This window comes from Polyodon spathula, chromosome 11, assembly GCF_017654505.1.
Source record: "Polyodon spathula isolate WHYD16114869_AA chromosome 11, ASM1765450v1, whole genome shotgun sequence".
Lineage (NCBI taxonomy): Eukaryota > Metazoa > Chordata > Actinopteri > Acipenseriformes > Polyodontidae > Polyodon > Polyodon spathula.
In genome coordinates this window covers 18,253,198-18,266,850 of record NC_054544.1, presented here as the reverse complement: position 1 = coordinate 18,266,850, position 13,653 = coordinate 18,253,198, and the positions used below count along the sequence as shown (strand labels likewise).

General features: G+C 41.6%; 1 protein-coding gene across 3 annotated transcripts in view; it reads right to left on the bottom strand.

The window, feature by feature from the left end:
• The window catches only part of LOC121322822 (trafficking kinesin-binding protein 2-like), a 36,392-nt gene that overhangs the window by 20,848 nt on the left and 1,891 nt on the right, over positions 1-13,653 (bottom strand). For 2 of the 3 annotated variants that reach the window (XM_041263164.1, XM_041263165.1), the window contains exons 2-3: positions 5,610-5,941; positions 2,252-2,428 (exon numbers count right to left, since the gene is read on the bottom strand). In XM_041263164.1, coding sequence (XP_041119098.1) covers positions 2,252-2,428; positions 5,610-5,646 — 214 coding nt within the window. In that variant the 5' untranslated portion in view covers positions 5,647-5,941. Of the gene's footprint in view, positions 1-634; positions 738-2,251; positions 2,429-5,609; positions 5,942-13,653 lie in introns of those variants that run through there. The other variant, XM_041263166.1, reaches the window with a different exon arrangement.

Here is a 13,653-nt window from a genome sequence, read left to right as displayed (position 1 = left end):
CTGAGGATCTAATTTATTACTGTGCCTATTTGAATCACAGAGCAACACAGGGGTAAACAGCTTTCAAAGCGGGTTGATATTTTTAGAACCCTGCGTCAAAAAGCATTCTTTCAAATGCTTTCATGTGTGCCCCCTTTGCTTACAACAGACAGGAGAGGGTGTCCTACATTCTATATTTTGATCACAGCCTCAGGCATATGTGTGGTATTTTTAGATTTCTGTGTGCCACTTGAGAGCGTAATTATTGCCTGCAATGTGATATCTGACAACAGCAACATTGAGAGCAGTACAAACACTTAAAAGCCATGCCATGCTAATATTAACAATGTGTATGCCTCACCTCTACTCCATAGTAAGAGGACTTTAATAATTTAAAAAAAAAAAAAAAAATGACCTGATTTACTGAGAGTATCCTTTAAATCACATTTCTAATGTTAATGTTACAAAGCATTTTTGTGTAGGCAAGTAAGAATACAAGGTTGGCTAACACTTTTCCTTTTAGGTCTAGCAATTATTTTAAAGGTCATGTAAACTACCGTTCTTGTTATAACCTTGTGCATTGGCTTGCAGTCTTTAAAAAATGAGGGGATATCATAATCTCAAACATCTACTGTTAGTAATTAGAGCAGCTCACCTTCCAAAGCGAAGGTTTCATACAGCTTCTCATTCTTACAGACATCTGTGTTAGAGAAAGGCATGACGACTCCCCTTTCGTTTACATCCTCGCAGGAAAGCAAGGGGACACTCACACAAAGCCAATGTGATTCACTCCCGACAGTCTGTGCCGAGAACCCTGGCATACAGCGTGTGACATCACACACAAGACCTTACATCCCAGCGCACAGCTCCACACTCTAACACACACACACACCCACCCTCTGCTCTGCCCAGCAATCTGGTCTACTGCCAAATTGCCATGCTGTAGGTCCAGTCCACTTGCAAATGGTGATACTTACTGATATAACCCAACCTTTTAAAAGCAACATACAATAAACTAAAGTAAATACATTCAAGGGTAACTATTGAGACTTTTCTGTTGCCACCCCCCTTTAATTGGAGGAATAGGCTGCTCTAGTTTTTTGGCGTATGTCCAAATATTCCCACATTGCCCTATCTCTGACAGCCCTTGTCTTGCATTGCTCTCTATTGTACTGCTTTGTTAAGACAAGGTTAAAAATAGAAAGCTGATAAAAACGGCTGCTTTTCCCCCACCAATTAGTAAATCACTGGGGGCTGTATTCATATAGTGTGTGGCATCATGTCAGTCAGTACTAAATTACAGATTGACTGGCATAAGATCACATCTCTTCTGTAAATACAGGAAGTTTCCTCCATATATCAATAACTTGTGGTAAAGAATGTCAAAACAAGTTTCATCATAATTGGTAGTGCTGCACAAAGTGATTATTCGATTATTCGGACTGCGCTGTCCACACTAATCAGGTGCTCACAATCAGGTGAGGGTCACTGATGTTGACTGGACTAATTTGACATTCAAAGTGAAACAAGTGAAGAAACAGCAGCTTATATTTGTGCAGATTGCTGCTTTTCTTACTCTGTGGCGAACATCAATCTACACAAATCCAAGCAGCTGTCTGTTCACTTGGACTGATAAATTAGCCCCATCAACACCAATGACTCTCACCTGTGGAGAACTTGATCCGAATTATCGAATAAAATCGGTTTGTGCTGCACTAATAACAGGGCCAAGTTGTTCTCTAGATATACAGTATTCAGAAAACGTGTGCAGTATGCGTGGGGATGGATGGCAAGGGATTATAGAGTTTACTGCCGTGGTAATGTAAGTTGAGCAGAAAGTGCTGTAAAGCGGTTCTTTTTATACAGTGTTATGAATTGATCAGATGTGACAGGCGCTTGTTTAATAAAGCTCACTTCACATAGTATTGGTGCTGGATTTCAACTTCCGAACAGGATGCATTTTGCAGGCAGCAGCAAATCCTAAATATCCATCAGTGTAGGATTTGTTATGCTCCAATTAACTACAGTAAAAAAAAAAAAAACAACAACAACAATCATGAACCACTACGACCTTCCCCAGGACAGGAGTAATCTGAGCTTGCAGATTGTTTTATTCTCTGGAGCAGGAAGAACGTCAGCCAGAGACTTTATCTCAAACTTAAATATTTCCAAGAGGCAGCTCTGACCTCTAAACAATCTGGCCATCAGAACTGTATAAAAGGCGGGCCGCACTGACGGCTGCGAAGTCTGATGAAAAGCTGGCCGCACTCACGCATGTATCGGAAGGTCTCCTCTTGCAGCACGTCGTCGGTGGAGTAGGTGGATGGCTGGACCCAGTCCTGGCTGTCATACAGGTACAGGGAGTCGGCCTGCAGGCGGTACTGGGGAAGCTGGTCTTCCAGGAGGCCCACCAGCTCTGCCTCAGGAAGATCCTCACTGCAGCCCACATCTGCACAGAAGAGAGAGAGAGAGAGAGAGAAAGAGAGAGAGAGAGAGAGAGAGAGAGAAAAATTATATAACCTGCACAACGATTTCCTCACTAGGATTGTCTGATGAGATACAGTATCTTGTTTTAAATGGTTTAAAAAGGTATCGCAGAACACACAAATCAGCTGTTACTGTACATCAATAAAGAAGCACAACTTATAACGCAATGGCCTGGTTTTATAACTGAATAGTAACTGTTTGAAACTCCTAGGACGCTTTAAAGAAATCAAGAAAATGCAACCCTGTACAAGTATCACTGTGTTTGTCTGCATGGTACATAAACTAAAACAAAAGCTAAAACTACAGTAACAATATTTATTCAAGCCACTAGATAGCACACTCGTACACACAAGCTTCAACAGAAAACAAACCTATAACACAGTATGTGTGTTCTGCCAGAGCCAACAACTGCAGAGGACTGGGAGAAGCACTTCATTAACAGTGAAATAAGAAGCAGGTCATACATTTAAAAAAAAACAAAAAACCCAAACAACAATTCATGACCATGCTGTATATCAACACTGTGTACAGAACAGTTTTAAAAGTTGGATAAGCGGTATTTAAAATCCACTGTAGCTAGATCAAATCAGACAAGTGGTATTTAAGACCTGCTATGGATGTCATTAGGTAAGAAAATGAGGTGTATCACTGTAAAGTTTACAGTATGTACATTAACTTCTTGTGTTCAAGGCACATGTACAAATGTTAAGTGTCACATTCAGACAGATGGATGTACAGAGACACCTCCACATCCCACAATCTGATCCCCACAATGACTTGATAAAAGAAGGTTGCCTACTGTTGTTCCCAAGTTTCATCACAATTCAGAAGTGGTTTTCAGGGTGTATGGTCCAGCAAACTTGTGGTTAAAGTTTAGTTCTGCTTCTCACATATCTGAACATCTGCCAATCATCCATCCCCCTCTCATTTGTACGAGTCCGTCGGCTAGCTGACCATTCCCATGTAGCGTTATATAAGATGCTCAGTGTGTAATACATATGAACTGTGTGTGTGTGTGCAATGCCATTTCAAGTATCGGAACGGACTAGAAACAAGGCATGAGCCATTCAGGTCGTATGTAGCTCGAGAAATACGACAACAGCCTTCATACAGTATACAAGGTCAAAGAAAGGTATCAGTACTGAAACTATTTAGTTATCTTTAAGTTTCTTGGCAATGAAAAACATTTCAGACAACACTACACTGAAAAAAAAAATTGTACTAGCAAACCTATTCGTGTCAGCCTATCTAGAAAGTAATGAACCATCTTCTGTCAGTCAGATCGTCCCCTCACTCTAATTCTAAAAACACTGGATGTACAGTACATGGGGGTTACTAATGCAGCACTCCTCATATACAGTATGAAATCTATGGTTGCTGCCTTCAAAGCCTAATTTTTTCGTAGGGCTGAGAATATTCAGATATAGTATCAACCAACCACCCTACCACTGCTGTTGTATAATTTATACAGGTGTTCACAACTCAGACAGTCTCACCCCCTTCACTACAGTGCCTGGGTTAATTTACTGTATACTGGTGTTCTCAGACCAGTTTCTGCAAAACTGATGACGTAAACGGAGACCTTTTCAGTCAACAGGCCTCAGCAAGTACCATTATATAACAGGCACTGATGAATATCAATGAAGACTATCCCGCCAGGGGTATTTCATTATTTTCCCAGCATGGGAGGTGCGTTTTCATGATTATAGCTTAAGAGGTCACCCCCCCCCCCACACTGTTAGGCCAAAGTGACTGGAGTACGTAGAACAGACCTTCTCATTGGTGCCCAACGTAACCTTACTGAGGCCCATCCCTTCCTTGCTCACTCCCTTTCTTGAATTTAAAATACTATGCTATAGAGCCGGCTATGACTAACCGAATCTTCTTAAGTCCAGCACAGCAACATTTTACATGCTACATGAGGCGTGACTAGTGACTGTAAAATTAAACTATGCAAATTACCTCCCTGAAAATCAGCAAATATGTTACGTATAAAACTGGCTCTGGCAGGTTGGTATGTCTATAAAATTGAGCTGGCAGAAATGGATTTCAGTCAGAAATAACTAGACGCTCATTCAGAGTGACAAAGCTTTTTGTTTCCGGTGTCAGGGAACGGCTCCCATGTCACTCTAGCCCCCCAGCCCCGCCCTTTCACTAAAAAGGGTATGGTGGTCTGGCCTTGTGTTCAGGTCGGACCAAGCGTAGTCACTACCAATCTGTCCCATCACTGGGATTCCAAAGATAACCAGTCCACAGTTATGTAATAGCTATACCTACTGTCCAGCACTCTGAAGAGGGTTATCTCCTTGTACACTCTGCAGTCATTGCAGCAAGACCCAACATTTATGCAGCTTACAGTCCAGTCTGGAAGAGCGTTATATAAACAATTAAGCCATACACTTTTATCTGCTTTTGTATTTCCAGGAATCTCACCCCCATTTAGTATTATCAGTGTCGTAATGCTTTGTTCTAAAAAAAAGGCAGGTCTAAAATATTATATTTTTAAATGTAGCCTGTGGGCCGTTTACTATTTCTCTTAATTGTTTTATTATTGATTAATTATCACCTGCACCTGGCTATCACTGTAACTTAGAGCCAGGTGCAGGGTGTTAAAGGGCAGCAGCCAGTCTCTTCGGGGCTGCTGCTGTGTGGAGAGCCCGACTGACTGAGCTCAATGGTAACGAAGCGGTACTGTGTGAAGCCTGTTTTTGTTAAATTGTGTGAAACGGTTTTGTTTGTATGTCAGGTGAATGGCTTAGCCGTCCTGCGAGCTAGTCAGGGACCTGCATCAGTGTTCAGTTAGTACTCGGGAGTGGGAGTTAGGTTTTTGTTCACTAGTGTAACATCTTTCTCTTTGATTTATCGCAAGACTTCTCTCCTGGAACACTCAGCACACTCTCTAGCACACCTGGAGTCAATTACAATTAGAACTGTATGTTTCTATATTTGTACCTGTGATTATTGCTTAGTTATTTGGAATAATTAGAGTAGACATGTTAAATGTGTGGAATTGTTTATGTTACTTTTAAAGTATAATTGGAATTACTGCAGCATAATTGTAATTGTAATTAAACAAAATAGAATTGTAATTGTAATAAATGAGCCCAGGTCTGCTCTCCCGTTGGTGGAATTGCTTCACTTACCAGTGATGGGTCCCGTCTCTTTGTGCTCCACAGTCATGGATTAAACTTCAAACATCACTCAGCCACAGCCAGCGCCCAGGATCCTCTCCTGCATTGGACTCACAGTTTGCTTTGGTGCTTTGGGCTAAAAAGATTGGCCGCCACAAAAGGGGTTCAGTTATGGCGGAAGCCACTCGCTGTGCTGTTCCATTCAACTGGCCGGCTTCAAGACCTTGCTTATTCAAACTGCTTCACAGAAAGAAATGGTGTCACATTCTGTTCTGTCAAATCCCAAAAACCAGTGAAGAAAATGCAACACCAAACAACGGTCACAAAGTCCACTTCCAAGTTGCCTACAAAGGACAAAAAGACACCAAGTATTATGGCCAAGACAATTTCATTTCTGCTCATTGCTGAGAGGGCAAGTAATACAGCATTCTGTTTATTTCATAATCAACTTCACCTTAAAATCATCAAAACTGACCAGCTTGGTTTGGAACCTCGTGTGACGGTGTTGGACACACTTGGAAGCCTGGATTATAATACACGTATCACACTGTTTTTGGGGAAGTCAGTTCTCTTACTTTTCACTAATGATAAAAGTCCTAGAGTGCTCTGAAGCCCTCGCTGAGATTAAGCTCTACATGTGTATATAAATCATGCTTTCTTTTAACATGACAGATTCTCCCCTCCCCAACAGAACTCTCTCACCAGAGAAGCATGCTTCCTATCAAGATCTCAATCTTCCTACCAAGGTCCTACCAAGATCACAAGACTGTTGGTTGCAACCCATTACAGTAGTTTCAAGTCAAGATTAAAACCCATCGATTATCCTGAAGTGGGATCCAACCAATACCAATACATATTATATATAGGGAAAGCACATACTGTATTTCATAAAATTTTTTTGCTACAAGGTGTGTTCATATTATGTACCTTATTATACCAACTGTGTACTACTATACAGCAAGTCTTGCTCAACCTTGCCCAGGGCTGTATGTTTAATGAGCCAAGATCAAAAGGCATATGGAACAGCAGCTGATCCATCACGAGGAGCCCTTATTGGACGTCAGGTATAGATTTTAGCCTTATACTGAAGTTCTGTAAAAGGTAAAAATCTAAACACTTAACACATGGCTAACATTACCAAACCATTAACACCTCTAGGACACAGCACACTTCAGTACTGCAGCCAGGTTAACTGCACCAGCTTCAATGTCCAAACTCCAACAGCTCAGCATCCTGTCCCTACAGTACTGTCACTGTACAATAAAGCGACTGCTCTTCTGAGGGTCTGAACCACTTCACTTGCAGATTAAGATGAGAATTAAAAGAACATTTCTCCCTGAAGGCTTTTTTAGTTGACTGAACAATTAATAAGATTAGGACCTTTAAGGTCAAGTTAACATAGCAATGGATTATATAGAGTTAGAGTAAAACTTTAAGCAAGAAGAGGGGGGGGGGGGGGGGGGGGGGGGGGGGGGAGAGGGAGAGGGAGAGAGAGAGAGAGAGAGAGAGAGAGAGAGAGAGAGAGAGAGAGAGAGAGAAAGAGAACATTGGCATACTGTTTTGGTTTTACTGTGCAATCATATTTTTGTCCAAACATGTACATGTTTAACATAATACTGTACATTAAGCAAATCCAGCACATTCTACAAAGTGTAAAAAAATAAATAAAATTAAAAAAAAAACACCTCAGATTACAATGATCTATATTGCTGGAGTATTTTGATTCATTCTATTTAAAGATTTCTTTCAAATATTAGCTGGATGACCTACATCTCAGTACAATGGTGCTGAAGACCTTCCCGGTTGGCACAGCCCCTGATACTACTGAAACATACGGATTGTGAAGACAATGAAGTTATACTGTAACGCTGCCATTGTGACAGCACAGCCTGATTATTACTGTGGAGAGGTCAACAAAAACAGCAATGCACTCCTCCAAGCAAGATGCATTCCAGTGTGTTTCTCTTCCCTCTGGCATGAAGCAGCTCAGCTAACCTGAGAAACTGTTCAGCCCACCTAGATATCCGGAGAAAGGCTGAGAGCTCATTCCTGGAAATGTCAAGGTTGTTGTTACACACTGGATTAGTGGAACACAGTGTCAAGCTGGATTAAATGGATATGCAGTAGACCTGCTTACCATTTTCAGTTAACTTAGGTTTCCATGTGATATCATTTTTCTTCCTAATCGGCGATGCCCAACACATCCAGTAAGTGGATAGGTACTGTAGATATTAACAGGGTGGGCAGTCCATTCCTTTGCAGGTTGCGTAGCACATTGCATAATGTTAGGACTTGGATGTAGGCTTTATTGGTGCTGTTAACAAATTTCATGGTTGGTACAGAAGGGCAGACTTGGCAAGGGAAGAGTCCTGTAGAACTCCATGTAATAGTTTTGAACAGACTCATACCAGGTGTGGCCTTCAATTAGTGCCTGATTAGGCACCTCTGGTATGTGGCTGGTAGGAAACCTAAAAGGAGTTCCAGCCAGACTTTTAAAACCTCTTATTAGCACTATTATTATCACCGGCTTCCCTTTTCTTAAAGAGATTTGGGTTCTTCTAATGTATATTTCAAGGACAACACTAAGAAAGTTGCTGTGCAAAACCACTTCGTATGAGGTATCTCCGTTTCACATGACAACACTGTTCTGCAACAAGAACCAAACACAACCCGCTTTACACTGTCTACTGAAGCCCTGATCTCAGAACCCAAATGCTAGATAAGAGTGTGTGTGACCAGCTTCAGAAGCCTCTTCACAGAACTGTACAGAACTGTATAGAACGTTGAGCACTTGGGCTTTAGTACTGTACAGTCGGTGTAGTAAAGAGTTTGTACGGCAATACAAACCACTAGTAGAAGCAGCGTCTCACAAAAAAAGTGGGGCATACCACAACAGTGAGATCTGCCAAAAGTTAAAAGCACTGTCGTCCAAATTTAAAAAAAAAAAAGAAAAATGTCAATCTGCAGATACAAGTAGCCAGCGTGAAATGAAACAGGGCAGTCCACGCTGTGAGCAGAATTGTTTGTGGCACGCAACAAAACATTTTTAAAATGCAACGTGATCTCTCTGTCACAAGAGTTATGTCAATTGTCTGTTTTGGGATCATCCCAAGAGTCCAGTGGCATTACTTACTCATTTTTAACATTAGAAACGGCCTCCAGGATGACCTACATCAAGAGTGCACTGTAGACCTCACATGGCACGTATTGCTTCATGATTGAGGTAAAGCCCCTTTAGCTTTTCCACATTCACGTTCAGGAATTAATACCTCACCTGACCATGAACATACAATATACTGTAATTGGGCATTCAGTTTTCAGGTGTTTATTATTTCCTCTTTTCTGACATTATACTGTAAGAACTAACCCTGTAATATTGTCCAAAAGTGCTCTTCTGGAGTGCTGAGACATTCTGAGAACTGCTCAAATCAAATAACGGCACAGATGGGAATTATTGTACAGTGTTGTACCTCTACTACTGCAACACAGTAACCTGCACCATGAACACAAAGCAAGCAGTAGTTTCAGTAGTGCTTTATCTGTTTATCAGTAAAAGCCTAAAAATAGAAGCTCTCTAGATAATTCAGAGCAGAATACTGCAGAATGCAATACTGAGGTTCTTGTGGGTCCACAATTCCACAGGTACTGTGCTGTAATGTCACGTTACTGCAGGTAAAGTTAGGTTAGTGGTAATGGGGGCTCGGACAGACTTAATCAGAGTCAGAGTGAAAATAAAAGCCTGCAAAACAAAAGGGTGAGCCAGCAGAGCAAAAATGGACTTGAAGGAATGCTGTTTAAAGCCTTGTTTCTTACACCCTTCAGTCTGAATTGGATATGTCAGCTTGGATCAGTGGACAGCCCTCGCACTCAGCATTCTGTCACTGCTGCCAGCTCTACACATTCTCTGGATGCAGCACCTCCTCTACTGTACTGTACTGCACTGTAACACAGACCCCCAAGGCTATGAACGGAATGGCTCCATTGCAAGCATGGCACATTCCTCCCGCAATTTCACTAAGAAACTTTCTTCACAACAAAACCACGCCAGTCTCCTCTTTTACACCCAGGAACTCGAGAGTGGATGTCAGCAAGCTACCGGCGTCTGAGCTCACTAGGTTCCTGGCCACCATGGTTCGCTGTAGCACGAGGCGGTGAAAAAGTCCCTTCCGGTTTTGCCTCCCTAACGTGTGGGAGCGCCAGAGCCAATGCCAAGCTCCCTTCGGAACCTCAGCAAAAACTGGGGGCTTCGCACAGCCAGGACGCAAACCTGCGCTCCCGTGACTGGGTGACTTGCCCTGCACACCATGTGGCCGTGCTTTTACCTGGTGAACCACTCGGGGACCAGACATTCAACTTCTGTCATCAAATTTATGATTTACTTGGCTGATATTGGGACTGCAGCCAAGTACAGCTCCCTCCTCCACAAAGTGACATCACTCCCTGGAAGTGTAGACTGATCCCAGCTACTGTCACTGTTACACTATGTGAAGCAAACACACATAGCCTAGCCTACTGTATAGTACTGCCATCCCATGCAAATTGACATTTCAGTCTACATTACAGTAGCCTTACAGTATAGTGCATAGGGATAAGTATAAATCAGATTTGCTTCTACTTACTTCTTCAGTTATCCCCTTATTAGGCATATGATAAAACATAAATGTCTAAGTTAAATGTCTAGTATAGTAGTCCTCTGCTCGTTGATTCTAAGGGAGCTCTTTGTTGGTGCAGAAGATTATTGCACAAGAAATCGGTTTTGCATTTGCATCCAAGCTGCACAGAGCTGTACTCTTATGTCATTGTTCATCAGGGCTCTTCATTCGTCTCCTATCAGGGATGGCTGATAAGAAATAAAATCAGACGCACTAGCAGCTACTCCTGATAGTGTATAGCTTGAGCTACCCTGACACTGACATAGGAGGCTGTGTGGTAAAGAAAAGGGCTGACTCACTGTGTGACCTTGAGCAAGTCATTGAACCTCCTTCTTTCGGGTGAGACGCTGTTGTAAGTGACTCTGCAGCTGATGCATAGTTCACACACCCTAGTCTCTGTAAGTCACCTTGGATAAATGCGTCTGCTAAATAAATAACTATGGAGATATCTGCTTAAGGTTACTACCAAACCAGTTCAGAAGCCAGTAAGGTGTAAACCAAACTAAAATAGAACTGTACTGAGTGGAATGCACTAAGCATTTGCAATCAGCCAATGCCTAATCGATTATTTGACATGTAATAAAAGACAATAATCAATGCACAAACGTGTAGCCTCTTATACACAATAATGGTATGTGTGCAATGAGAAAACGTTATTATTAAAAAGACAGAAGTCACTATTTGCATTAGAATCTCCCATATCTCATTCCAAAATAAATAGAAATTGAAGAGGAACTCTAACTTAGACAGCAAGGCATGTAAAACAGAAGTTATGGCGATCAATAATCGACTAATCAATAAATATATTTATTTATTGTTCCATCACTCACACATACCCACACTTACAGTATACATGCTAAAGGCTAAACTTTCTGAATTTGTATTTTCTTTCTGTCAAGTGACTTGTTTATTTATATCATTTTAACAGCATGGAAACAATTACCCATTCTTAAAACAATGTGTTATGACTATACTGTACTTTTCCATTGAAACAGCTGATTCTGATTCAGCCAGCTATCTGTCCTTAATGATTCTGGCCCTTGGCAGACAGCCAATACCCTGAGAATAAAACCTTGCCCAGTGAGCTGACCCATTTTACACAGTCAAAACACAAACCACAGCTTATAATCTTGTCTAAGAAAAAAACCAAACATTTCAAATATATTGCTTCAAATACTAATGAAAGAACTAAATGTACAATGTAACAGGGCCAGGAGCCCTGTACGTGAAAAGGGGGCGGGGCAAAATCCTGCCATAAAATGTTTTTGTATGCGGAGGACGAGCGAGGTGCCGTGAGGCCTGTTATTGTTTTGTTTTGAATTTGTATTTATTTAAGAACGGGGAACTCACCGCCCCTGTGCATATTTTGTATTTACTTTTTGTATTATGATTTATTTATTGTATTTGTGATGGCATAGCCGTGTGTGTGTTTTTTGTACTGTGTTTTAGCGAGGATGGGAAGCCCCAACCACATCAATAAACTTGTGCAGATTGTGGCCGAGGGGTAATAGAATAATTACTAGCTGGTTAAACCCCTCGGCCACGAAATATAAGCCTGCAGCTCTCCCTGCTTGAGGTGGGTGTACAGAGCAGAGTACGGGAGAGCGAGAGGAGAAAGGATTTTGTTTACATGTCCTATAGGAACAGTGAAGGCGATTGCCCAGCCTGACCTGTAGTCAGTTGTGTGCGAGGCCTGATTTGTTTTGTTATTTAAATAAATGCGCCGCAGCGTCTTTTGCCCCGCAGTACTGCCTGTTTGTTTTTGTTCCTGCTTCTGGCCCGACGTCATCGCTCGGCTACCCTGCCACAGTACAGTAACACAAACACACATCCCGGCAATGATACTGGCCTACTGTCTTAACACATTTACAGAAGACTGAGAGCCCTATTGATAATCACTATTTAATTAAGAGGATGTTTTAAAAATGCTCCCAAAAATAGTCCTTAAAACAGCCCTAATGTTTTCGGGTTATGCTTAAGGTCTATTTAAATATGATACAAGTCGATCTAAACATATCAAATGTCTCTGTTTGATCCGATGAATAGATCCTTCATGACTTTCAAAACCTGAAATCACAGATAGGTAATCATTACCTGGTAAAAGATTGCTAATCACAATTCAAGGAATGACCAAAGACATAGGATAAACAATATGCTAAGCAAAGGATGACATACAATATAGACTGCAAGACACATTTTACTACACATTTACAGGGGTGGCAAGACTCCTATTGCATAGAGGTTTAACCCATTCCAGGTTTTACTTCCAGCTTGATTAGCCATAGTCTATAGGTAACCAGCTCAGGTGTATCTTACTAAACTCATAGAAAAAACAGGCTATACAACGGGAGTCTTATTTCCATCCCTGCATTTGCACAATGATGAATAATTACAGTCCACACCTCTATAACCCCAGTCAGCAGGGACATGCAACCAAGTGGACGAGCCCCTTTTCAAACTGGTCCTATTTTTGATTTCTCTCTGGGTGTCCGCGGTTGTTCACTATAAAACTGGACTTGATACTGTGAATATCTTTATCTCCACACCCACCTTTTTTTTTATAATAAAACAGGGGTGCACTGTAGCATTGTAATTACAATCTACAAATAAACATTAAACTCAGTGTGCTCCAATTAGCAATTTGCCCAGTTCCCATTTTCCTGGCTACAGAGCAAACACGTTCTTCAGTGCACCCCTTCGGCCACCTGCCAACCGTGCAGCTGGTCAAGCACAAAATACTGTCCACGAAATCAATCACTAGCGAAACACATCTACTGTGCTTGCTGCATACCAGAAGGAAAGCAAAGGTTGACACAGGAATGAGCAATAAACTGCCTGCAATAGTAGGTTGCTTTGGAGAAAGCTGAACAAGAACTAAGACTGAACTAGACGTTCTTAGGTTTTAATAATAACTTGCCTTATCCAGTTAATCCTACTAAATTTATTTTGCCTGGCAATGTACTGTTATCTTCAGCTGCTTCAGAGACAGCCTCTCTCTCAATAATACATTAACAATGAAATGGACAGATTTAGCTGCAGGCTTATTTGTTTTTAGCTTAGCTTGTGTAAATACATTCTTATAAAAAGAAAATGCAAATCTTTGTCATTGGGGCTTTTGTGTGGAAAAAATACCTAAAGGCAGTTTTGATTTTTACGAAGCTAAAGCTACCATACTGTCTACAATTCTAACCTTCCTTTTCTGGTCCAGATTCCTTCTTTTGGAAAGACAGCGAGTGCGTTTGGCTACAGAGACAGAGCCTCTCCGGCAGTACAAATGTGCTTTTATTTAAAGAACAGCCGGAACCGCCACTTCCTATTCCACTGCCGACCGTGGACGGGAGCTCCCACGGGGCGGCACACAACTGGCTGAGCTTAGGGTGGAATAGGTCAGCCAGGGTGTCCTC